Below are 25370 nucleotides of genomic sequence, written 5' to 3'. Positions count from 1 at the left end.
TTTATTTATACAAACAAACATATTTATTTCTGAATATTAAACCATTACACTATGTGTGTTATACAACGTTGTAAGGCTGTTAAAAACGAGTCTTACGTATATAATTTTATTCGGTGTATATTCTTGGCAAGAACTAATAAGATGTTATAGATAACTTGAATGTTTATTTCAAACTTTGTTTTCGTTATTTTAAAATGAATAGCATTTTACGAACATCATGTGAATCTTGTTAAGTATTATTGGATGTTTAGTTTTAATTGAAAATTGAAATATACGAAAACATATTCATGGATTATTTACACAAATGTTACCCTTGATATAATTATTATACTTTCAAATCTCGCTTAAAATTATTTTAGCAATTCAACTAATCTATTAAGGCACACTTAAATGAACTTAAAAATCCAAACGTGAACAAGCCACAAACAAACAAAATCCAAGAACAATCAAAATCAACTACTATTCAAACACCACAAAACACAAACACACAAACAAACTTATATGCTGCAGTAGTCAAGAAAACATCATTCATGCAGGAATAACCATCAACAAGTGATGAAGACATACCTGAAACAACTGAAAACATACACAAAACCACACCTATGAATATCGAAAACACACTAACCAATGCCATTACTTCGACGTTTTCTGAAATATTGACAAAATACACAAATCCAAATAATGAAAACAACCTAACAGACATAATCATTAAAATAGTTATGAAAACATCGAGAAATACCTACCACAAATGTTAACATACATCATGAACTCTGTTAATCATGGATAAATTCATAATAATACACATCAACATCCAGGTGATATTGCTTTCAACACCTCTTCCTGTTAAATTTGTACATCTGATCTTTGGATAAAATCAAATTTAAATAATAATAATTAATAAAATAGTGCTAAATTAAAACAGCCACCTACGTACTAGACTTAAAAAATAATAGAAAATATAAATGGACATGGCCATTAAAAAACACCAATGTAAAGTTAATATTACTACATATTCATCAGTCAATTCCAACAATGTAAGGGTAGGAGAAAAGGTCTGGTGTACTTGACCCTCCTGAGTATAAACATATACCCAAACACCAGAGAGAGAGAGCAAGTCAACTGAAAACTACGCCTGTATTTCGATGAAATCAAAAAAGTACAAAAATGACGAGCTATAACTCTGTAAAGAACGTTGATTCAAGAACCGGAAAAAAACAGGTTTTGAAAATTTAAAAGTATGAATGCGTAGTAGTACATCTAAATATTATGAACAAGACTATAAATAATTTGTTTGTTTGTTTGTGAAGACGAGAAAAACTTACTTGTACAGAAAAACATATATGTAAAAACGGTTGGTATGGATAGAGAAAGCACTAGAGAGCGAACAACGTTTCGACCTTCTTCGGTCATCACCAGGTTCACAAAAAAAGAAAGAGCTGACCACATGTTTTAAGGCGATTGTGTAACTGAGGGTAGGAATGTAGAGGGCGTGCTTAGATGTTGGATTGTATTTATAAATATTGGTATAAAGGCGTTCCTTTGCATTGGTTTATTTTGGGCTTGAGTTGTTGTACAAGTAAGGCTTCTTTAATTTTATGTTTGTTCATGTTCGTTTCTTTATTAAATGTGTGAGTGTTTTCTGTGGTTATGTTGTGTTTATTTGAGTTGCAGTGTTCGAGGACGTGTGATGGTGACTTTTTGTGTTATTTGAATCTGGTTTCCATTTTTCTACTTTTTTAAATCTCTTGTTTAATACAGCATGTCGGTTGATGGGCGAAGTTCATTATTTGTATCTCTAAGTTATTTAGTTCTTTGAATTGCGTGTTCAACAACGCTTAAGTAGTTTTTCTGTAAATTTTGAATAATTTTGTGCAATGATTAAAATTTTTTGATAGTTTCACCTTTACAAAGTTGTTAGTTGTTGGTGCTTTCAGGTTCTGGGCATGGCGTTTAATGACATACAATACAGTTTACAGTGTTTATTATTCTGTTTATAGTTTTCGTAAGATGTGATAAGATTAGTTTGCAAAATAAAGATACCTCAACTGTTTTATCGCAATTTGTTGATTATTTATATTTTCCAAGAAACTGAATATTTTTCTAGCTACTCTATTTGAAAATCAGCAAAGGTAAGTAAGTAAAGAACCGAATATATATCCCAGATAACAATATTTTCTAAATATTTTGAAAATCAACAACATGTAGTAGTTAGCTTTACGAATCTAGATACTTTTACATTTGCGTAGTGTTGACATTAATTTAGCAATCTGTTAATACGACTGAGAACCTTATCATGTTTATTACATGTCATCATATGTTACCCTAGAGAATTTGTTAGAAACTTTGTTATTTTGCTTTTTTGTTTATTTTAATATCATAAAAACTTCAGTAAAAGATTCAGATATATTTTAAAAAAATAAATGTACATTTGCAGCGTCCTTTGAATTAGTCTGTTTTAAAAATAAATTAGACCAAAATGAATAGTAACAAATACGTATATCTAGTTTTTGAAATTCTCATCTCACACTAGTAACCTACAAAGTTTTAAGTATTTTCCTATTTCATGGCATGTGTATTTGTATCTGACGTCGCTGCAACATCAACCTATAACTTTTAGCTTTCTTTATTAACGTCATTTTAGAGTCTACTGACTGATAACGCACTACTGCATAGTATTGTAAATGATTTGGTTAATTAGAAATGAGGAGTGTTATGAAGTGTTAAAAGTTGAAACTATGAACAAATTGGAAAAAAATACAAGTATGATGTTAAGGTTATTTTAATACTTAAATATTAACTTACAAATCAAAAGTTTGTATCTATTTACATTTAAAATGCCGATAATCAAACATTTAAATTGAGTATTATGCCTCCCAAAGAAATGTTAAAACACCTGCTTCTTGAAATACAAGCCTGGGATGTATTTGTGTTGTACCTGTTAATTTTAATTTTATCAGATTTTACATTAAAAAATGTAGTACGCCGTAAACATTGCGTTGAATTTGTTAAAAAAAAGGGCCACGGTATAAATATTCTCACTTTATTGGCCAGTAGAGGTTTTATTAAATGTTATTATACATTAAAAAAAAAACATAAAGTTCGATAAAACATTTGTTTTGAATGCTGGGATGTTTATGTTCATACATATTAAAAAGTAGAACAATACAATGAATAACAGGTTTGGCAGAAGACAATGAAAATTTTCTAAGTTTGTTTTACATGTTGAAATTATATCTATTTATTCGTAGGACGAAACAAAAATCGCAGAAAATGAAATCCAGATAACAGTCGATGAACCTGAGGTAAGAAACAAATTGATGTAGAGATATTACAAAATAGTACACAAATGGAATAGTTTTTATACAATTTGATTAAATGTCTTAGCTCTAACAGACATTATCAACTATAATAATTCCAAGTTATATTTGACAAGTTTTTCTAATAGCTTATTTGGTTTTTTTGTTTGTTTAGGAAAGAATATTAAAAAAATAATTGAATTAACTTTCAGCCAATCGTATGCTTTTTCTTCGTAACGAAACGAAAAGACACTCAAGTTAAAGTACTTGGTTTGGTTTGTTTTGAATTTCGCCAAAAGCTACACGAGGGCTATCTGAAAATTAATACAGATAGTTTTTGTAATAAAAATATATTTTAATATATATCAATAACAAAATGTACAATAATTGGTATTACAAATAATTATTAACCTACAGAGATTTTCAAAACTTGCAAATAAAAGCGAGACTTTCAGACCATGATAAAAGAACATAGTTCAAGTTGATGCAGATACGATTCACTTAACATAAAGCTAATTCTTTGTTATTTGCTTTTCACACGTCGAGTTTTTCACCGCTGAGAAATATATAATGTGTAGGTAAAAATAGTTATGTCCGATGTGAATCCCCTGAAGTTAAATGGTTTCTTATATTCAAAATCTATAAACATTCCTGGTGAGATATCTGATGTTATCGATTAGTTAGTGTTAATCACAGTTTTGGTTTACGAGGTTTATATTACACGAACCCAAGCAAAATATTACCATATACTGTCTTATGACGTCAAGCGTTTGTTACATTTATAGGCGTGGTGTGAGTATATGAACAGAACGTTAATGTTAAAGTACACACATTTATTGTTGAATCTTACAGTCGAGAATCATCTACACATTCAGTGAATAGACGGGAATTTTGCAATACAGGTTTAACGGTATAAGTTGTGTACATTTTTAAATATAAATTTAAATTGGTATACTGTAGTAAATCTCTGACAATAAGTTATAGAAACACAAAATTAGCTTTAAGAAATATGAGTTTCTTTACGTAAAAGTGGTACATATACCACTAAAGTTACTTCAAATCACTTCATTGTCTAAGTTTTAAGGAATCCAATTCATTATTTTACAATAAATAGAGTATGTAGTGCAGCCCAAAGACAGGGTGACATCTTATACACAGTGGATGAAGTTCCTCGTTGGTACCTGTGTTTCGTACTTGGGATCCAGGTGAGAATACGAATTTTAATGTAGTTATCTTATTATGTAGTATTACTTGAATAAATAATATTTAAAGTGATTAAACACATATAAAATCTTATTATATGTTATAATTATTATTCTTCATTAAACAATTCTACATTTATTCATCCTCACAAGACTCACCTGTTGATGATACTCGTCATGTTTAACGATGATGATGAGGTTTATTAACACAAATTATCTAAATATTTCATATTATGTTTACAGTACCATATGTTATTGATAGCGAATTTCACTCAGTGAATCGTTTATTTCTTTTTCCAATACTGCTTTAAAAGAATATCTCAGCTGTAAATATGATGTTTCTACTGCAACATTTCACTTTAACATTAGTGTTTCCTTGATTAATGCAATTCTTCTTTCCAACATTAACATTGTTTATGTTTCTAAATATAGTTTTAAACAAACTTTATTTTGAAAAATCACTTTCCTCTGTATTCTTACTACCGGTTTCTAGATTTTAGTTTTCTGCTTTTCAACTTTACTATAAAATTATGAACCATAAAGAAGTGAAACATTCTACTCTTTCCCGTTACTACAGAGCTTATATTGATCTTTTCTTTGTTTCTCTTTAGTGTTACCAGACTTCACACAAATATTTTTTTGATACAAAACGTTTTACTTTGAGTTTTAATATAGCTTTTTAGTGAAACATCTATCTTTAACTGAAGATATACCAATATTTTGAATTGTTCGTGTTTCTGAAGGTATCTCGTTGAATAATTCTCCTTTGTCAGATAACAGGATGTAATTAGTTCTTTGATTTATCGATAGATATATTTATAATGAAATACAAATATCACAAAACATTATCATAGTACGGGCCTTATTCTTTGTTGATGTGAGTTTCTTTGGTTCAACTCATAAAAGCGTGTCATTCACCGAGCTCTCTCAACTATTGCATACACTGTGCACTATTCTAAGTACAATTATTATACTTTATTATTTATTTTACATGTAGTTTCATTAAATGAAGTTTTGTCTATGTTAATTTGTTTGTTTAATTGCGTAAACATTTGTTCCAAATGGTGTGTTTTCTTATAGCAAAGCCACATCGGGCTATCTGCTGAGCGCACAGGGGAAAATCGATCTCCTGATTGTATCGTTGTAAATCCGAAGACTTACTGCTGTACTAGCGTGGAGATGTTTTCAAATAAACCAGAATTTATTTATCTAGTATGTAAAGCCCCTAAGAAAGCTTAGTTTAAACGCCAATTGTGAAAATGAGAAAATAAGGAAAATTCGAGCAAAGATCACAGAATATACTGCAAATGTTTTATAATTACAGATCTTCAACTGTACTATTTTCGTCGTATTTGTTGAAGATTACGAGTTTCATTCAATCAAAGGATGGTCGACTGTGTTAATGAGATTGAAATAATGTTCTTATATATTCATATAGTTTGTAATAATCCATAAAGGTCTATATTAAGAATGCAATTTTATAAAATATTATAGGCTTAACATAATATCTCATACCAGTGTAACTGATTATTATTATATTTCATGAGCTAGTGAAAGATGGTTAAATTGTATCAGTTAACATTATAAAGCAAACAACCAACGTAACAGTTGCTATTTTAATTATAATGTATATAAATTAATATGTTTATTGTTGCATGATGTTGAAACACCAACGTAAAAAATAGTTTAGTTCCCTTTATTAGAGTTTAATTAAAGTACCTTACACTTTTTTATTGCTAAGAACGGTTATGAAGTAGTATTTGATTGAAATATGAATAAGAAACGGTGTTTATTGGTTTTGTAATAATAGCAATATCTGATGATGTTCGGGTCGACTGTGGCATATTCTTACTTAGTCACACCAAAGCTCTGCATCCAAGAATCTGACCCTGCTAGAGGCTACATAACATCAACATTATTTTTTGTGTCAGGTTTAGGGTCCCTAATCCAGTCAACATTCGGTACAAGGTAAGAGCCTAAGTCATATGTCTAACTTTATAGGCATAAAGTGTGAGACATTTGAAATATCATAAAACTGTAGTTTTCGGAATGATGTCCTTGTTTTGTACTTACACTGACGTATTGAATCGCGAAATTATACAACAACTCTATTTATTAACTTATGTTCAAATATGAAAATGAGAGAAATCCGGCCAATACTTTCTAAAGAAATATAGTTATTTTATGCTACAGAATGTGTTATGTTACAATAAAGTTTTATTAAATTTACTTTAACATTTATGCGCAGTCCTCTGGCAAAGTCCGTTGTTTATCACAGACATTTACAATGCAGATATTTATACGTTTAGTTTATTCAACTATTTTCGGTTTAAGGATCTAGAATTAATACGATCGTGATATCCTCGTGAGTTGATGACCTAGATAAAGTTTTTTTGTTTATTTATTTGGAATATCTCGCAAAGCTGCACGAGGGCTATCTTCGCTAAGGTTCCCTATTTCATAAGTGTAAGAGAAAGCACCTAGTCATCTCCACCATTTGCAGATTATTGAGCTATTTTTTATCAACGAATAGTGGAATTGACCGTTACCTTATAGCGCACCTATAGCTGAATAGGGGAGTATATTTGATGTGACGAAGACTCGAACCCGCGACCCTCAGACTGCCAGTCGAGCTCAATATCTAACTGGAAATTCAGTTAACAACAAAAAATAGACATTTCAAATGTTGAAAGTGGAGCAGTGGTCTTTTCCAATAATTAAAATTTTTTCAGTCAAAATCTCCAAGTGGCACAGCAGGAAATATATGTATTCGCACCACTAGAAATCAAGTTTCGATACCCGTGGCACGTACAGCACAGATAACCTATTGTGTAACTTTGAACTTCATTCCAAATAAAAAAACAAAATTATTGAAAATGTATTGACGAGAAGGTTACTAATTAGGAACAAACACAATAATGGTGTGAAAATGCTATGAAATATAACAGATGCTTACACAAGCACCTTGTTTAACATTTAATTTCCACTACCACGTGCAATAGAAAATTAAAAATGCGTTAAAGATATTCGTTGCGAAGACATATATATAAAGACGAGCGTACCGTTTATGAATTTCCACGTTTTGGATTGCTTAAAGAAACGTTAAGATCCTACCATCTACTCTAGATGAAGTATGGTGAGAAACAAAGAAGAATAGAGAGCTTTGAACACGGAATCTTTGAAAACATTGAGAGAAATTCAAACAAAACAAACAAAGCAAAATGTAAAGCTCTAAATTCTTCACATTCTTTAAATTACGCTACATGGTTACTGACAAAATCCAATGTCATCTGATAAGACATAATTAGATTAAACTGGTGAAATTCGAAAACCTTTTTGATGTAACGTTTACAAACTGTGTATATGAAAGAAGCTGTCTGGTGAAAGGTTAATAGACAAAAATATAGTTTTATATAGAACCCTGAACCTGTTTCAAATCTTTTTCTGTAAATATACTTATGTTAAAGATAGTTTTGATATTGTTTACAGTCGATTGAACTCTCTGTGTAATTATAATCAGAACTGATTTAGTATTTACACGCAAAAACTTATTCAGTGTTTTTTAATAGACTTCCGATAATTCAGGGTCCGTCATTTGTCTTTCTGGCTCCGATATTTGCTATTTTGAGTTCAACTCAGTGGAAGTGTCCTAGTGAAGAAGAAGTGTTGTCGACTACAGAAGAAGAGCTACAAGAAATCTGGCAAATCCGAATGAGAGAGGTGAGAAATTATATCGAAACAGGTTTTTTGAAATATTTTGTATCCGACATAAGAAATAAGGAGTTTATTAATTACCGGAAACGTAAAAATAATTACTGTCTTGAAATCCTAAATTATTTATTGCTGATCTGCTACTGAATGAGTATATATATGCCAAAACGGCTTGTTTGGGTTGAGAAAATATTTTGCATTCGCTCTTCTACGTAAAATATTTTCTCAACCCAAACGAGCCGTTTTTGCATATATATTTCTTTACAAGTGGGTTTTCTCGACATCACTTAATGAGTATACCTGGAAATTAATAAGAATGTTAGTGTTAACGACGGAGATTTGGAGAAACTAGTACAATTCATTATTGTTGTAATAAGAAGTAGTTCAGCATCACAGACTTTATATTCATCAGAGTCGTAGGATTTTACGCTATGCGTTAACGTAATATAACTTATCACTAAAATAATATATTATTATATTCATTTTTTTACTCATTAGGCGATACTATCAATAATTCGGTGGGCAGTAATATTGGCAATCACTTCTATTTTAAATTTACATGTCGTACAGTGTTGATTCTTATGATCGAGAATCTTCTAAAAAATTAGTGACAATACAGGTTATTCGCATTACATATTTAGAAATATATGTTACATGCACTGAAGTGAAAAGTCATAAATGTAAAAGTAAATGTATACCAGTATTTCCTTTATTCGCTTTAAATGCAATAAGTAATGGCCTGGCATGGATACGTGGTTAGGGAGCGTGACTCGCAATCTGAGGGTTGCAGGTTTGAATCCTCATTTCACCAAACATGCTGTTCCTTCAGCTGTTTGATTATTATAATGTTGCAATGAATCCCACTATTCGTAGATAAGAGAGTATCTTAAGGGTTTTCAGTCGGTGGTGATGAATATCGGCCTTCCTTCTTGTCTTTCAAAATTAAATTTATGAAAGCTAGTGCACATAACTTTGGTAGAAATTCAAACGAAACAAACAAAGCAAAATGTAAAGCTCTAAATTCGTCACATTCTATATTTTTATATATTTTTTTATATGTCAGCGAAAAAATTAAGCAGTCTATTAAATACTGAAATAAAAATCCTGTTTAAGTCTCTGTGACGGATTTAAACCCAGATTTAAATATGCATTTCAGATATTTTTTACTAAATGAAGTTGTTATAAACACTTCATTAGAAAACAAGAAAATTAATCACGTTGATCATGCAGTTATTTTCTAATAAAATTAGGATTTCCTTTTCAGAGAGAGAGAACGTCTAATTACTTTTTTTTTACATTTTCGAATACTTCCTAAAATAAATGTGAGAGACACTTAACTAATTATTTATCTGAAATAAACTATAATATATATTTGCAGATATTAAAATATCGTTTTTCTTATATTTTTCTAGATACAAGGCGCTATCATTGTGGCATCAATCTTTGAAATAGTTATTGGACTTTCAGGGGTAATAGGAATAATACTTCAGTGGTTAACACCATTAGTTATCGTCCCTACCATCTCGTTGATAGGACTTTCACTTTTTGAAGAAGCAGCTTCTTCAGCTAGTAAGAACTGGGGAATAGCATTTATGTAAGTCTTGTACTGCAATGGACTTTTTTCTTATTGATAGTTTACGAATATTAATTTTATTTTATCTGTTATTGTCTATGTAAGACTTCGTAAACACATTAAACATGAAATGTGATAACATTAATTTGTAATAAGTAAATCATGAGAGTATTCTAGTAATAAGTATAAATGGTCGATCTTTTTGGAAGCTTATTTGTTTTCTATACTTTGCAATACAGCAAATTCTTGGATAGTTTTGTTTTGAATTTCGCGCAAAGCTACTCGAAAGCTATTTGCGCTAGCCGTCCCTAATTTAGCAGTGTAAGACTAGAGGGAAAGCAGCTAGTCATCACCACCCACCGCCAACTCTTGGGCTACTCTTTTACCAACGAAAAGTGGTATTGACCGTCACATTATACCGCCGCCACGGCTGAAAGGGCAAGCATATTTGGGGCGACCGGGATTCGAACCCGCGACCCTCAGATTACGAGTCGAACGCCTTAACACACTTGGCCATGCCGGGCCCTTCTTGATTGGTTTCTTGAAATTTTTACATTGATTGACTTATTCTGAATACCAGTGGTTCAGCGGTATGTCTGCGGACTTACAACGCTATAAACCGGGTTTATATACCCGTGGCGGGCAGAGCCCAGATAGCCCATTGTGTAGCTTTGTACTTAATTCAAAACAACAGCAACATTATTTTTAATTTTGAATATTACTTATCCGTCTCTGTGGAAACAAGAGGTTGCGTAAATCACTCAAAGATATTTGTGGTAAAGGTGTAGGAAAGACACTAAGAAGAAACATCACAGGATTCGTCAAAGAGGCATTTTACGACAAATAATGGGTCTTAAGAGAAATTTGTGCTATTTGCGTCGAAGAGGTGAGATAATGAATTAAAAGTAAGAGAAAGTCTTAACCTTTCGGAATTCCAGTGGTCTGGTGTAAGCCTAAAAACTACAGTAATGACTGCTATTTTTTATCATTGGTCGTACAAGTCTACAACTCTCGAAACGTAAAGGATATTTCTCATCCGAACCTTCATTCTGCTTTAAGGCCAACAGGCGATGTTCATGAACCTGTTCGTCCTACATCAGAGACTCTTCATACAGTTTCATGTGATTCTGTATCTGATGTTAATAGGAATTATGACAGAGACGCTATTCAACCTGAAATATCTGGTTATGTCAGTGATTTCACGAGGGATTTGGATATTCATAGATTCTGGAGTCCAAAATTTCGGCTAAGAACTTATTTTCTCTAAAGATGTACTTTTGCAGGTACAGAATTCGTGAGAAACCGATTATACCATTCTTTTCGCCAAAAGGCTTATTTCTTAATTGCAACAATATTGCTGAATTGACACCAATGTTAGGAGCTGCACTTTATGATCTAAGTGAGTGGCGACTGTTAATTAATTCCACCAAAAGAAATCTACAAGGTGTTCTCCTATACAATGGTAATATGTGTTTCTGTTCTTATTTCTGATTCAGTTGATGGAAACATATGAAAATGTCGAACTTTTTTATAAGGTGAAGTACAAAGAACATGGTTGGAAACATTGTGGATAATAAAAAAATATTTGAATGTTGCTGGGTGAAGAAACCGTTCAACAAAGTTCCCATACTTTTTGGGTTAATGGTACAGCAAAGCATGATATCAGCATTGTATAAAGAAGCAATGCTCAATCTATCTGATTCCAAGACCGAAAAACATCAGGGAAAGTGGAATATCAGTATGAAGGCTGATCGTTGAAATGAGATGCTTTAGACGCCTTACATACAAAATACCACAAATCATATTTCACGTATGAATTACTGTTGTTTTATAATCACTAGAAAAATAGAAATTTCTCTCTGGAAAACGATATACAGACAATCAAGGCAAATACTGTTTTGAAGGGATACAGAGAAAGACGATTTCTCCCTAACATTATAGATAACACTGGGGAACACTTTTTCAGTAGCTTTGAGTTGCATTGGATATTTTAACTGATTCTGAAGGAATTTTAGGCGCTGATTTCAAATCTGAAATTAGTTTTTCTCTACAAGCTCTAGTTTGTATGCAATTTGAAGTTAATGAAATTGTACAAATGTGAACTTGCGTAAACCATGTATAAGCATTTTCACGTCCATTTTTTTGAACAGCCACCTTGATAAGTTCCTTGACAACCTGGGGGCTATGAGTGACGAACAAGGAGAACGATTCCACCAAGACCTAAAGGTCATGGAAGAACGCTACCAAGGGCGCTGGGACAAAAGTATGATGGCTGACTACTGCTGGAGCATCAAACGAGATTGTCCAGATGAAGTGTACAAACGCAAAAGTTACAAACGCAAATTCCTACCTGAATAAAATACACAAACAAATTGATAAGCTATTCCTATAATTTCCTATAATAACGAAACATTAAAAATAAATAAAAATGTCAAATTGCATAAAATCTGTAGCTTGCAGACAAAAACCGACTTCACATTTGAAATCAACACACTCAAATTGACTATAGAAAGGTCTTTTTTTAAATGCAACAAAATGAGTGTTCCCCAGTGTAATCATTAACTTACCCTACGCTTAACACTATGAAAGGGTTAATAATCACAATATTAACTGCTAAAATCAAACTTATATTAATTATTGCTGTTAAACAATCATACGAAATACGTTACAGTAAGTAGTTTTTCCAGTTTAGTATTCAGTCTTCTAACAACACTGTATTGAGATAACTGTATCTTGTTATTGTTTGTTTTCAGAACAATTTTACTTCTTGTGCTCTTTTCTCAGTACCTCCAAAATATTAATATTCCTGGATGTAGCTGCAGTAGAGAAAGAGGATGGAAGATCGAAAAACTCCCAGTTTTCAAGCTTTTTCCAGTGAGTAAAGGCTTAAAATACTGTTCACACACATATCAGCTTTTCTAAAAACACACAAAAGCCTCAATTATAAATAGTTTTGTCAAAAATGAAACATTATCCAAACAACTAAGAGTTACTTAACAATGTTTTATTGTAACTTTCATCCCACCCACAAAAAAGCTTTTAAGAAAATGAACCTAAACATAGATGGCTGTTACTGTTCTTAGGTAGCGCGATAAAAGAAGTAGAAAACACAACAAACGTATTATGAAACAAGTACCACAAAAGAAAGATACACAAATTTGTATTTGCTGTACGACATAAATATTAAAGCAACATTTGAAGATAAAGAACTTTAAATTTGTTTAATTTTTATGTATCACGTGTTTGTATTATAAAAAAAACTGTATTTTTCATATTATTTTTATTTCGTACAAAAGAGTTCATGTCAACTACATATTAAATGTCAAGTATTTCATTTTTTACATATTCAGAAGGTATTGTTCCTAGTCTTCTATCTAAACCAATATCCACTGGAATAAATTTAAATGCTAATTTATTGCTTTATGGTTTATTTGAGAGATTAATACTAAAAGTAAAAGTACAACAAATGTATAATGGTGAGCGATGTAATCTTAATGATGAATAAGAAGTAACTCCAAGACTACTTGCAGGTCATACTTACAGTAGTTACTGCGTGGGTTATTTGCTTCATACTAACTGCTGCAGATGCTCTGGGACCAACTAACTCAGCCAGAACTGATCTTCGTGTACAGACGATGTATTCCAGTCCTTGGTTTAGATTTCCTTATCCTGGTAAGTAGTTATAAATATAACCATTGAAATTTATATATATTTTTATTTATTTACGTGGGGAATTTACAAAGTTATCCGTTGCTCAATTCTTTTAATATACAACCGTGTTATTCGTTCAGTTATAATGAAACTAATTTGTTTAAATCCCTTTTAAACATATATTACGTTTAAATCAATATTATACTCATAAAAAGTAACAATGTGAAAGATGTATCAGTTTTATGTTCTACTGTACATGTGTTTTATTAAAGCAGTCGATATGTATTTTAAGAATGTTACATTTCAAAAAAGGGTAGACAATTTATATTTTTATTTTGGTCATGCAGGACAGTGGGGTTTACCAACAGTCACCATCAGTTCTATTTTGGGAATGTTTGCAGGAATATTAGCATCTGTATTAGAATCAATAGGAGATTACTTCGCATGCGTCCGACTAGCTTGTGCACTTCCTCCTCCACCTAGCGCAATAAATCGTGGAATATTTGCAGAAGGAATTTCCTGTATCATCTCTGGAATTTGGGGATCTGGATGTGGAATGACTTCTTATAGTCAAAACATTGGAGCAATCGGGATAACAAAAGTATACCCATGTGCTGCCCTTACAGAGTAGATTTGCATTTCAATTTTGTTTATTACTGTTAATTGCTTAAACTTGTTGTATTATTGTGATATATGTATGTATAACATAACTGCTGATATTTTGGAAATTTAAACACGTGTATATGTAGTAACGGGAGATATTTTAGAATCGTAAAACTCAGTACACTTTTTTCATTTGCTTGACTTTCATACTGATAGGTGGCTAGTCGACGGGTTATTCAGTGTTGTGCTGTCACCATGATGATTTTTGCAGTTCTGGGGAAGTTTGGAGCCTTCTTAAACTTAATTCCTGAGCCCATTATTGGTGGAAACATATGTGTTATGTTTGCATTGGTTACGGAGCTGGACTATCCAATGTACAATTTATCGATCTTCACTCATCGAGAAATATTTTTATCCTTGGATTTTCTTTATTTATGGGGATTACCATTCCAAAGTGGTTTAGTGGTCATCCAGGTACTATTGATGTAGGTACGTACATTTATTAAGGTGATTGAAGTTTGGGGAAGGAAATTTGTTGAGCGTTATAAAACAGTGTCTGAAATCATCTGTTAGATTATATAGACTGTTGAATGTTGCAAATATTACAAAACATAGAGTATTTAAAAATATATAATAGTGGTTTGTTTAACATTAAATGAAATATTCTTATAACATTAAAAGATGGTTGAGAGTTATCTAATTATCAGAGAACCAGATCACCAGTTTATAAAATATTCTTTAAGTTACAACAGATTGATAAACCTTAATGTAAGTTATTTTTAACTTATTTATTTTGTTTCGTTTAGGGAATGACGTAGCAAACCAACTCATTACAGTTCTTTTGAACACCAGTGTATTTGTTGGTGGACTCATTGCGTTTGTGTTAGACAATTCCATACCAGGTAAGGGATCATTTCGTCGAGAGTTCATGAATAAACCAAACATATGGCAATGTGATATGTTACTCCGTTAAAATATTATTTTAGCGATTTATGTTATATTAAGACTCGAAAAATTTAGTTATTTTTGTAGCTTACAGTATCTGCATAAAACATTACAATGTTATTCTGCGTAACTTTCAAAACAAAAAAAAAAGCTTCCATTTGTAGCATAACTTTCCTGACAATTGATTAACCTATTTCCATATTAACCGGTTCTCCATCTAATACAGCGGTAGGCTTACGAACTTACAACGTTAAAATCAGGGGTTCGATTCTCCTGGGTGGACTCAGCAGATAGCTCGAAGCAGCTTTGCTAAAAGTAAAACACACCTCCATTTTAGCCTGCTAACTTCAGAATACAGTCTCCGGGCTGTTTAAATCAAGTTATGATGTAATGATATAATATTTAGTATAACGATAGACAATGTGATAATTATATATACCTTAGTTAACTTGCTCTGAAAATAAAAATGAAATTCTCAAAATATTTTGAAGGTTAATATTTGAAAGCACCCAAGAGTGTGGCTGCGGACTCATTGCGTTTCTGATAGACAATTCCATACCAGATAAGGGATCATTCTGTCGAGAGTACGAGAATAAACCAAACAAATGGCAATGAGATGTGTAACTCCGTTAAAATATTATGTTAGGGGTTTATATTATATTCAGCTTTAAAATATTCAGTTACTTTTCAGTTGCTTGCTAGAAACTGGGTATCGATGTCAGTGGTGTAGCATTGTGCTTAGTTCCAAACAAACTATTTCAAAGTCCCACAGGGGAGATTAATGCCTTTTAATATTATAATAAGAACGACCACAATGGCTGCAGAAACGAAACGTCTTGGAAACGATAAAAAATTTCTGCAATCTAGAAAGCCTAAACATAAAACACATCAATTAAGAATCCACTATGATAAAGTATATATAAACATATTACCATTGTCTAAAAATTTGTTTCTGATGCTGATATTAATCACTAAGGTACACAATGGGCCTTCTATGCAGTAGTTGTTATGAGTATCAAATCAGGAGTTTTAGCAACTTAGATTTCTATAAGCCTCTTGGAGGGCTTTATATAAATTGATGTTAACACGGCGTAAAACGTCGATCATACTCCATCTTGTAAAGACATCAACCAAATGGAGGGATTTTAACACATGAACAAAAAGATAATGATAGGAATACACATCAGTACTGATTGAAGGTTCTTCTGTAATTTGAATTTATGGTCCAGAATAAGAATGAAAATTTTACTGGTGGAATACAGATATGAACATCACAAGACGATCACTAAAATAAAACAATAAGTTATAACTGATTCCATCATTAATTTGACATTAGACGATTTAGAAACTTTCCTTATGAAGTTCGTACAATGGAATACTGTGTGTTTTACTCGTTGTTTCGTGTTGTTTAATATATTGTTCTGTATTTGTAGTTCTTTGCTAACAGTAATTTTGATTCTTAATTTTTTCATTGAAAATATATCCTTTGAAAACATCAACAAAAGTATTTATAAAATGTTTACGAAATTTCTTCAGCGTTGTTTCACATAATATTCATTTTATGTTACAGTAAAATAGAACTTGAAAGGCCCAAAGGCACTAAGTCTGATTGTTAAAAAAGCTAAAAATCAGGTTTCAATATGTTTAGTAGACACAGTGTAGATAGTTCATTGTATAGCAGCCTTGTACATAATAATAAAAAAATGAAAAGTTAAAATAACTTCTTTCATATAAGACACTAATTTTATCCATATTTCTGTTTTTCGTGTATTATGTCGTATTTGTACTGAACACAGATATAGAATCGAAGAAAGTCTGTTTCGTTCTTTTTTGTTACCAAGTGTCAAGTCTATAGAACGACCTGTATATCATGTGTTTAATATTTACAACCTACAGATGAGAAACAGGAGAAAATATATTATGTCTTTTAAAAATAAATGTAATATTAGATATAAATCAATAAACATCTTTCCAAATACATCAGTAAAAAAAACAACATTGAAGTTACTCTCAAAGCTAAAAAATATATAATAAAATGTATGAATTTCAGGAACAGACGAAGAAAGAGGACTTATCAAATGGAGAAAGCAAGGCCTTGAACTTAATGGATCTGAGGGTGATCAAGTGACATTGTTGTCACCTCCAACCTATGACCTCCCATTCGGCATGAACCTAATTAAAAGATATAAAATTTTGAAGTACATTCCTATCAGTCCAACATACAATCAGAATAGTTTATTTGGTAGTGTAAGATCATTGTTTAAAAAAATTATACCTCAAATCAATTGTAATCGTAACATCGACTGATTGTCGAAAGTACAAAAAAAATGTTATCATCCTTTTATAAGTTATAACAGTTGCAACAAGAACTGTTGAAAGTAAAACATGCCGTGATCGTCTTTTCACATACGACATTTGCAGAAATGTCACCATAAGTGTTTATCAGTTTGTACATCATCCGTGATTTGATATATTGTTGACAGACAAGACTGAAACAAAACGCAACAGTAGCTCAGTAAATATCTTCTACTGAATAAAGACGATTTTCATTTTACCTTCATTAGTTTGATTAACAGTTATTTTAATGATAGTTAAATAGGTATGCTTTGTAACACAACTACACGAAAAGCAAAATGAAAAGACATATTTAAGGCTAATTCATATTATTTGATATATACCTATGAAACCTTTGGAAGGTTTAACTCTCTGTCACCAGTTTCACACCACGTGTAACAAAACCTAATGAATGATTTCCTGCTTCCAAGACAAACTTTATATGTTACTATTTTATGACATTTTGATCGTTGTTAGTATAATCACAATGTACAGCTATCTTTTAAACTCTAACAACTCTTTATAAAATTTTGGTTTAATACTTGAAAATCGGAACTATAAATCTAATCATTTTACTTAGAAAGTTTTTGCTTTATAATATTGTTTTGAATGTAGTGAACTTTGATCATATTACTAAGTTTAAATATAAACTGATCTACGCGATTAAATATAACTAATTTGATCATTAAGTATTATACATGTCTTCATGTTTCGTTAAATAAAGGGATTTTGATTTTAAAGAAATGTTGAAACTTTGTCAGCATTTGTCGCTGCAATCATGGGAGTGACCGTGTAGTTCATTATCTTACGTTAGTTTAAATAGAAAAACATTTGAAACCATTTGCACTTATTTTTAATGTCATTTAAAGTGAAAATTGGAGATCATTTAAAGCAATAAAGAAGGTAGAAGTGGTTCATGTGAATAACTACCTGACTACGGTCGTTAATATATGGATATTTAGTACCAACATCAAGAGTGCTTCATTTTAGTGATATCAGGCAGCAATAATGGTGCTATGATGTAAGAACTAAATAGATGAAAAAATACTGAAATAAACAAATTTAAATAATTTATTCAATAAATTACACTTTTGCAAAAATAAAATATTTTTAGTTCAATTAAGGATTATGTCGTTCAATAATATCTCATGTTTAAGATATATTCAGGCATCTACAAACTTGACCTAATTAACAAAAATTATAAAATGTTTCAAAACTTATTGTTTCTATATTAATAAGCATATTATTTACAAACATAAATATCAAAGTGTTAGTCATAAAACATCATAACCAAACTGAACTCACAACTATGCCTGCAAGATTTTCTAATAATTCATACGTTTTATAGTGCAATAATTCTTCTGAAATAAATCATGTAATATTATTTTACCGTTTAGAAATAAATGGCCAACACTATTGTCACAATACTAAAATATCACATTTAGGTGAAAGGACTCTTTTAAACAAATGACTATGATTTTAAAAAAAAACTGATGAATTTCAGATATATTTCAACATACATTAGGGTTATATACTTTCCGGAAATTAGATAATACAGACAATGTTCTTTTTATCAAACATTTATTCATCTCAAAACACTTCAATGATGTATTTTTGTTGTTTGTTTGTTGTTGTTTTTTCTATTCACAAGCAAGCAAGAGAGGTTTAACAAAGTATTTAAAATTCTGTTTTAAGTTAGTTCCGTTCTAAAACGTTTAAAATGTAGTAAAACACAATTGAAATATTTAGAAATAGTGATAGAAGATTGTTATATTGGACTAACTAAAAAACTTTATTGGCAAATTAAAACACAATGAAAACTACGCAATTGTAAATGTTTTATGCGTGTATGTAGAAATTATTTTTAAGGAACAATTTTAGAGAAAATATCATTTTCCAATACTACTTTACTTGCCAATTAAAATACAATAAAACTAAGCACTCGAGCAATTGTCACAAGTAATGACAGCACATTCTCCAACAAATAACTGAAAGCAATAGTCAAGATTCTTCATTTGCCCCAGAGCTTTTAACATGTGAAGAAAGAAATCAAAGTGTTTTACAAATACACTATGATAACGAATGGATTTATTAATTTCAAACGTAATTGACATATTTGATCCATAACGTTATTTATATCTGAATAAACTGTATTCTCAATTACCTTTATGCATTACCAAAGACAGTTAACCTGAAGATGACCTATGAAGGTTGAAACGTTGTTATCTGCTTTATTAGTATAAAAGTTAATACCCATACCAACCGTCAAGAGATATTTATACCACAGATATTTTGTTGAAAATTGCTGGGCGATAGTTAGTAAATGCTTTAGAAACAACTTTTTAGAACTTCACTGAAAATGCTTTTCTTAAAAGTATTTCGCAAAAAAACAACAAATTGCAATTCTATTGAATAGAAGTCGAGATTATACATCACATATAAAGTAAAAATAAATGTTAATAAGTTAATTGCGTCTTTATATTTCAGTCACGCAATATCAAACATGAGGTTTATCATCTTTTGAAAGAAAAGAAATTTCTAAGTAGAACTTCTACGTTGCGAGAAATTTATTTACTGAGATCAAACGTTTTTGTTGTTTTCTTCTTTGTCTAACATAAGGTTTGATGTTTTAACATTAAGTAGGTATCTCATACATGCAGTTTATATATGAATTTTTATTCCCTTTAATATTGTTAATTTTTTAACTCACGGACTGCGTTGCTATCTCACGTAGCTTTCTAAAGAGTTTCTACAAATTAATTGTGATATTAAATAATTGGACACAGAGTTCAAGTTAAAAGTTTTGTAGCAATAAATATGATTAGTTCATAAAAATACGTTAACTACCTCATCTGTTTTGTCTCATTTCGTTCGAGTAAGTTATATTTTCGATCAAACAAAATACGACTGTGGATGTCTTATTTAAAGACCAGCGAATGTTAGTTATTAGAAAAGTGAAAATTATTATATCTACGAATATTTTCTAGATATATTAAAAAACAACACGTATCAGTTAACTTTGCGAATCCAGATACTTTTTGTTTGCATAGTGTCGATATTACTAACTTAACAGTCTCTTAATATAGCTGAGAACCTTGTGAAATATATTACATGTCATCATTAGTTATTCTAGAACATTTGTTTGTTGATTTATTATTTGCTTTTTCTTTGTTTTAATACCATAAAGCCTTCAACAAAAGTTTGAGGCATATTTTTTAAAATTCGATGTACTTTCGCAGGGTCATCGGAATAAAATTATTTTTATTTCTTGCTTTTGAAGTTCATATGACACGCTGTATGGTAACTTACATATTGTGATAATTATTCTCGTGATTTGTGGCATGTGCATATTTATTGTCCTCACGACAGTTGCACACTGCAAATTTAAGTGTCGTTTAGTTGGTGTCATTTTAGAGTGTACTTACTGATTTACAGACAACACACTATTATATAGTAGTGCAAATGGTACTTCTTACTTTTTCTGGTAAATTAAAACTTAAAGGTTTTCATAAATCATTGAATATTGATACAATGAACAAACTGATAAAATAGAATTACGTGATCAGGGTTATTTTGATACTGATAAATTAACTAATAAATCTAAGGTTTACCTAGACATCGGTTTACAAAAGTGAAGAGCAAGATATTTGTATTGAATATCATGTCTCCAAAAGAATTGCATAGAACCCTGCCTTATAAATACAAGTGTGGGATATACTTCTGTTACAAATTATAATTTTAATATAATCACAAATTTTATATAAACTTGCTTATGTATATATATTCATATATAGAACAAACCAAACAAAAGAGTAAAAGAAAATCCAGAAAAATTTATGAACCAAAAGTGAAAAGCGACAAATGAACTTGTTTTTAGTTTACACATACCCCTCGCGTACAAATTAAAACTCATACAAATTATAGGAGTATAAAATATTGAATTATATGATACGAATAAAATGTACAAATATTTCTTTAGAAATGCTTTCGTCTCTCAGACAATTTGTTGAGATACCTCACTTACAACAGCCATCACAAACGTATATTTTAAGGGATATCCGTACAGAGTAATGTTTGCTTAATTTTTTCTCATATTTTATCTGTGTTTTCTAGGTTCGGTATGGCCAGGTGGTTAAGGTGCTCGACTCTTAATCTGAGTGTGGCGGATTCGAATCCCCATCACACCGAACATGCTCGCGCGTTTACCCGTTGGGGAGCTATAATGTGACGGTGAATCCCACTATTCATTCGTATAAAGTAGCACAAGAGTTGGCGGTGGTTGGTGATGACTAGCTGCCTTACCTCTAGTCTTCCACTGCTAAATTAGGGACGGCTAGCTTAGCTAGCCCTCGTATAGCATTGCGTGAAATTCAAAAACATACAAACAATCGGCATGACCAGGCTGCTTGGGCGCTCGACTTGTTATCTCAAGATCGCGGTTTCGAATCCCCGTCACAACAAACATGCTTGCCTTTTCATCCGTGGGGACGTTATAATGTGCAGTCAATCCTACTATTCGTTGGTAAAACAGTAGCCCAAGAGTTGGCGGTGAGTGGTGAAGACTAGTTGGTGTTCTTTACAAATATACCTCTAAGTTAGAACGGCGAGTGTAGATAACTCCCATGTAGCTATTCAGAAATTTCTTAGCAAAGAAAGAAGCTACTGGAGTCATTTAAATGATGCAATGGCCCCCACAGAGCAGATTTGAATTTCATATATCAAAACTTGACAAATCAAAAATTACTTCCAAATTAAGTTTATGGGAATGTAACAGTAACATTTAGTTCAATGTCTGCAGTTAGGAAAGCAAAAAGGGGACCCACAAAATATTAACTGTTTCTTAAACTCAAGCACTTCCACTTATTATCTGTTGTTCTAAATATAAAAATTAATAACATTCTGTGATTTACCTTCAATTTGTCTTTGAAAGGAACCTGAAATCTAATTTTTAGTTTTGTTCTAACACTTCTTCATAGAACTTAATATATCAGGAAGTTGCATGAAACATTCAACCACTGGATCATCATTCCCTTCACGTATCATACAAGTGTATTAAAAAATTTTAAATTAAATTGAAATCCGACTTCAGAAATTAATGAAACATGAATTTAAACCATAATTACACTTATGTACACTTAACTCTGACGGGCAAGGTACACATATCGTTTGTTTCAAAGTATGTTTTTATACAACGCTATGCAGTTGTGGTATGATACGTGTATTCTGCTCGGCCGACGTAATAGAAGGGATCTTTGCTTCTTCTCTTTATGATATTAACAATTCTGCAACTTGGAAATTACGTTACTTTAGTTATTTTGTTTACTGAGCAGTAACGAAGAATAAATAAGTTACGTTATAGCGTTAGTGTCTCATATTCTTTGAATGCTTGTACAAAAATAGTTTAGTTTTGTTTAATAAAATCTACATACACACCATAAACGTAAATCTTTATCACGATAAGAACTTACGATGTTTGGAAAGTCTATGGCATATCCTTACTTGGTCACATCATAGCTCTGAATCAAAGACTCTGACTCGTCTCGAGACGACATGACATCAACAATACTTTTTTTCTCAAGTTGAGGGACCCTAAGGTAGTTAACATTTGATGCAAAATAAGATTCTATACTGTTCATCTAAATTTAATTGACATAGAAATGTGGAGCACTTCAACTCTCCTAGAACTGTGATATCCTTAGATTACTTTAACCACAAGGAACAAATTGAACTCATTATTTTACACTATTATAAATTACTCTATTTCAATAGTTTCGTTAATTTTATGGCTTTTTTCCTACTTTTCATAAATCACAGAATTCTATACGCAATATTCAACACATCCATATATTTCATAAATAGGTGTAATGTTCCAAACAATGTGGGAAAGTTTTTCTTTAACTTAAGTCCTTTGTCGAATGATAACTTCTTACGTGAATAGTGATACAAATTCAATATTTAAATGAAATATTAGTTCTGTTCATATGATATTTCTACAAAAGTAATATGGTTTTGGTTTGTTTGATTTTAATTTCGCACAAATATGCATGAGGGCTAACTATTCTTTGCCCACAATGGGTATCGAAACTCGAATTCAAGCGTTGTAAGTTTGCAGACATACCACTGTGCCACTGGTGTCATTTTGAAGTCTCAACGAAAAGCTTGTGGCTGGTGTTGTTTTTTGTAATGAAATGTAAAATAACTAACTATAGTGAAAAGAAAAGCAAGTTTGAAGGAAACTATCCTTTCTCTACATGTTATTAATGAACTAAAGAATATGAATAAACATGGGGCTCGAAGGACATCTTCAGAAAGATCTGTAACGAGCCGTACCTTTGCTGTTGTAAGAAAGGTGGAGCATCTTGTAACAGACAACAATCCCGAAAACAAAGCTTCTTCGTGTAGAAACGTTGTGAAAAGAAACACGTTACGTTTACACAAGCAGGTTATGTGACCTACCCTATTAACTATCATATGCAGCTTGACATTACAATCTGTGTGCTTTGGATATGTAATCCTTTCGAGGAATCCTTTTTAAAACGAACACTACGTTCCAGGACTTTTGTCAAAGTGCACAATCATCAAATAAAGCCAGGCTAGAGGTGGCGACATGAATGATAACGACATAGGAGAGGCTCCAACATCACATGTATAAGACCTCAACTTTTTTTTTAGAGATCTGGTTTTAAATTTATATTAGTATTTCCTGAAATATCGAAAAAAAAACTGTCTTTTGCAATGGACCGTTGTATAAATCAGCCAGACTTATATCTACAGCTAATTTCTGCGTGAGAAAGAAATGTGCTGTGTACTCAAGGCTCATGGTTCGTGGCCCTTTACAACAAGTCGTTTACAAAATGATCAGTCTAAACCCATGCTTTAAAAGGTGCAATAAAATAAGAACATCCGCTTTACCTGCTATTATGGATTTTAAATTTCTGTTTGTCAAACTTTATGAAGATGAGTCTAGTTTAAACTTAGGAACTCCAGAAATAAAAGATCTCCAAATATTTAAGGAAGATTAGACCTCATTAGATCATCCGAAATAGCATAATTTCATTGCAAGAGTAGCAATTACATTGCATTGTGAATGCAAGGTTTAATATATAGTAACGTTTCTCATACTTACTGAAAACAAAGTGAATCTATTTAATGTCATTGATAAATAATCAATATTTATAATATGTATAAATACATTAAAACCATTTTTAGTTTCACATGAAAAAATGTAATTGTTTGAAGTTAAGCACAAAGCTATGCACTAGGCTATCTGTGCTCTTCCCATCACAGGTATTGAAACTGGATTTTTAGTATTTTCACACTGATGTGCCACCGAAAAACTGAAAAATACACCTGATTTGCAAGTGACATATCTTTTAATTATTTATTTTCAAGCTTAAAGCTACACAACGGGACTAACTGTGCTGTGCTGTGCTCATCATGTGTAGCCCTCCGCTAGTACAGCGGTATGTCTCCGGATTTACAACGCTAAAATAAGGGGTCCGATTCCACTCGGTGGGCTGAGCAGATAGCCGTTTGTGGCTTTGCTATGAGAAAAACACACACACACACAAATCATGTGTAAAGATTGTTATATAATGTAACTAGATAACTGGATTTGCAAAATTCTGAAATGTTACACTATTCTGACTAGACTACCCAGTATGTGGGTCATTATCTCGATTGAATTTAGTCACAATCGGTTAATTTATTTCTTTTTCACAGGTTTTCCGGAGGCGAAGCGGAAAACAACGTTTGTCTTTTTAAACTGAGGCTATTCACGTGACGAGCCTTTGAAAACTTTTATCAAAGCTACACCTTAAATTTGTTTGTTTGTTTGTTTTGAATTTCGCGCAAAACTACTCAAGAGCTATCTGCGCTAGCCGTCACTAATTTAGAAGTGTAAGACTAGAGGGATGGCAGCTAGTCATTGCCACCCACCGCCAACTTTTGGGCTACTCTTTTACCAACGAACAGTTGGATTGACCGTCACATTACAACACCCCTACGGCTGAAAGGGCGAACACGTTTGGTGCGACCTGTATTCGAACTCGCGAC

The 25370-nt window shown here is 31.6% G+C and overlaps 1 protein-coding gene across 1 annotated transcript; it reads left to right on the top strand.

The window, feature by feature from the left end:
- Positions 1–4415: 4415 nt before the first annotated feature.
- Positions 4416–18815, top strand: LOC143246502 (solute carrier family 23 member 2-like). Its single transcript, XM_076493328.1, has 10 exons — positions 4416–4501; positions 6309–6466; positions 8068–8218; positions 9622–9803; positions 12536–12656; positions 13313–13454; positions 13781–14034; positions 14253–14525; positions 14843–14938; positions 17032–18815. The coding sequence occupies exons 2-8, from the start codon at positions 6318–6320 to the stop codon at positions 14523–14525; spliced, it is 1272 nt and encodes a 423-aa protein (XP_076349443.1). The 5' UTR covers positions 4416–4501; positions 6309–6317; the 3' UTR covers positions 14843–14938; positions 17032–18815.
- Positions 18816–25370: the final 6555 nt, after the last annotated feature.

Source organism: Tachypleus tridentatus, chromosome 3 (genome assembly GCF_004210375.1).
Source record: "Tachypleus tridentatus isolate NWPU-2018 chromosome 3, ASM421037v1, whole genome shotgun sequence".
NCBI classification, from domain to species: domain Eukaryota; kingdom Metazoa; phylum Arthropoda; class Merostomata; order Xiphosura; family Limulidae; genus Tachypleus; species Tachypleus tridentatus.
The sequence above is the reverse complement of the archived record's forward strand: the minus strand, read 5'-3'. Positions and strand labels throughout refer to the sequence as shown.

Excerpts from the sequence above, each read along its gene's own strand:
- LOC143246502 (XM_076493328.1), top strand. The coding sequence starts at position 6,318 with ATGATGTTCGGGTCGACTGTGGCATATTCTTACTTAGTCACACCAAAG. Across the intron at positions 8,219-9,621 it reads GGCAAATCCGAATGAGAGAG|ATACAAGGCGCTATCATTGT; the intron begins GTGAGAAATTAT and ends ATATTTTTCTAG. Across the intron at positions 9,804-12,535 it reads AACTGGGGAATAGCATTTAT|AACAATTTTACTTCTTGTGC; the intron begins GTAAGTCTTGTA and ends GTTTGTTTTCAG.